This window comes from Apis dorsata, unplaced genomic scaffold (assembly GCF_000469605.1).
Source record: "Apis dorsata unplaced genomic scaffold, Apis dorsata 1.3 scaffold_504, whole genome shotgun sequence".
In the NCBI taxonomy this organism is placed as follows: domain Eukaryota; kingdom Metazoa; phylum Arthropoda; class Insecta; order Hymenoptera; family Apidae; genus Apis; species Apis dorsata.
Genome location: NW_006263733.1, coordinates 1 through 2,281, shown reverse-complemented (window position 1 = coordinate 2,281; position 2,281 = coordinate 1). Strand labels below are relative to the sequence as shown.

Genomic DNA, 2,281 nt, shown 5'->3' with positions numbered 1-2,281 from the left:
GCCCGATGGGCGTGCACCAGAAAATCGCTCGCGCTCGGGCACGTGGTAATTAATTCGATACGCCGCGTCGGATCGCGTTATCATTATTAAGCGCGTGATCGAGCGTTATCGGTACGTTCGATCCAGTCTTACTCCCGGAAGAAAAATCGGCCAACGGTGCTTCGATTCGTTTCAACGTTGGTTTAATGCCACGATGCCAACGCGGTGCTACATTGTGGAGGGCAGGGTGGAACGATTTATATATATATGGGTCGCGAAGATATATATCGGTGGAACGTTTATCACGGAAGTTCGTTTGTTAGAGGAAGAAGGAAGATCGATCTATATACGTTATGGTTTTACGATCGTAAATTATTTAAGACGGTCGAAACAGGTCCTCGATCGATCTTTGATGTTTCTTTTCGAGGATGAGAAAGTGGTACACGAATTTTGTAGTATTTTAATATCGATGGAAATTTTTTCGTGAAATTGAGTAAAGATAAATGTTATATTTATTACGTTCGTATAATTATTATTTAATTTAAGTGACGATTCAATTTATTCGTTTTACGTACTTAGAATATTTTTAAAAGAAAACATTTTATGATATTAAGTATAATATTATTTATTCGAATGAATATTTTCGAAAAAATATTTATTGAAATATTTGAATATATATACTTAGAATATTTATTAATATTCGATAATAAGGCTTTAGATGAAATATTTTATAAGGTTAGTTTATTCTATTGGATGTTTTTATAAAATAAAAATTCAGACAACGTAACATTCCCTTGCGTAACTCATGGTATGGAATGGTACCTCGCCTACAGGTGGAGGAGGATCGAACGAGTGACCTAACGATACTTGCGTTCGATACGCTGTAACGTTATAGATATCCGAGCATCTGAGGAGCCATCGCCGATTACGCCCAACGTCGATCGGGCCTGTGAAACGAAACAATTGTTCTTTCCAGCCGCGGGAGAAATGAATGACTTGAATATTCATCCTTCTTTTTTCTGTGTTCACCAGGTGAACGAGTCGGTCGACTCTCAGGGAAGGAGGGGAATAAGAAGAATGTCAGTTCGGTAAAGGGAGAAGAGACACGCGATCTTGTGAAATGATTCAATTCGCCAAGACTTTCGAAAATCATCGCAGGAAAGATTGTCGGGATCGAGATAGTTCGGGTTGATGTTATCAACCATGGAAGAGAAACACCGATGATTAATGAAGATACATCTACTATTTTTTTATAGTTCGAGTGGATAATATCATATAATTTATTTAGATTTTAAATAGAGGAATTGTATATAGTATTCTTTTATAAGTATATTTATAGAGATTGTAATATGGTGTACATGAAACATTGTACTTTATTGTCCAATAAACTATATATTTAACAATCATTGAAGTACCCTTTTTTCCATATCCCATTAAAAAATATGAACTCTGCTACATACGGTAAACATTATTAAAAAATATACATTTTTTTTATTTTTTTTTTATATAAAAATAACGTAAAAGTTAATACAATTATATAATTTATTACTTATAAATATTCCAAATCAAGAAAAAAAATGATAGCAGTAAAAATATACGAATGGAAATGGTAAGTATAAGATAAATCTATAAAATCCAATTTTAAAATATATTCTTCTAATAAAAACTCAAAAATCTAGATGAAAAACGAACTTAATTCGGCCACCAGATATAATATATTATAAAATCAACTTCAAAAATAATCGAAATATAAAGCTTGACATCCTAAAAAATAAAAAAAATAATAAAAAACGCACTAAAAATAGCAGCATTTACGATAGAAGATAAGTGTGAAAAAAGTAGATATCAAAATCTACATAAATTCTGAAAAAAAAGAATTAAAAGCTGTGAAAAAATGGCAACACTAAGAAAAATGATAAAAAGGTAAGTACGAGAAAGGTAAATGTATGTTAAAAGTGAAAAAAATCCTTTTAAATTATATTCTCGTAATAGAAAGTCGAATTATCGGCTAAAAGTTTCGTTCGTTCCAATATATCGAAATATTTCCAAGAATTTGACCTCAGTTCCTAGAATTTATAAAATTCTTAGAAATCGACGTCATTTCCAAGAATTTTAGGGATTCCGAGAATTTGACGTCATTTCTTGGAAAAATTTTTCGATCGACCTCCTATCGTATCATGTTCTCCTAATACAAAGTCGAATTTTTGGCCAAAAATATTGTTCGTTCGAATATTTGGAAATTTCCAAGAATTTGACCTCAGTTCCTAGAATTTATAAAATTCTTAGAAATCGACGTCATTTC

The 2,281-nt window shown here is 31.9% G+C and overlaps 1 protein-coding gene across 2 annotated transcripts in view; it reads left to right on the top strand.

The window, feature by feature from the left end:
• The window catches only part of LOC102673079, a 47,390-nt gene extending 46,112 nt beyond the window's left edge, over positions 1-1,278 (top strand). For both annotated transcript variants that reach the window (XM_031512710.1, XM_031512709.1), the window contains exon 3: positions 1,012-1,278. In XM_031512710.1, the coding sequence (XP_031368570.1) occupies positions 1,012-1,071 (60 nt within the window). In that variant the 3' untranslated portion in view covers positions 1,072-1,278. The remainder of the gene's footprint in view (positions 1-1,011) is intronic.
• Positions 1,279-2,281: the final 1,003 nt, after the last annotated feature.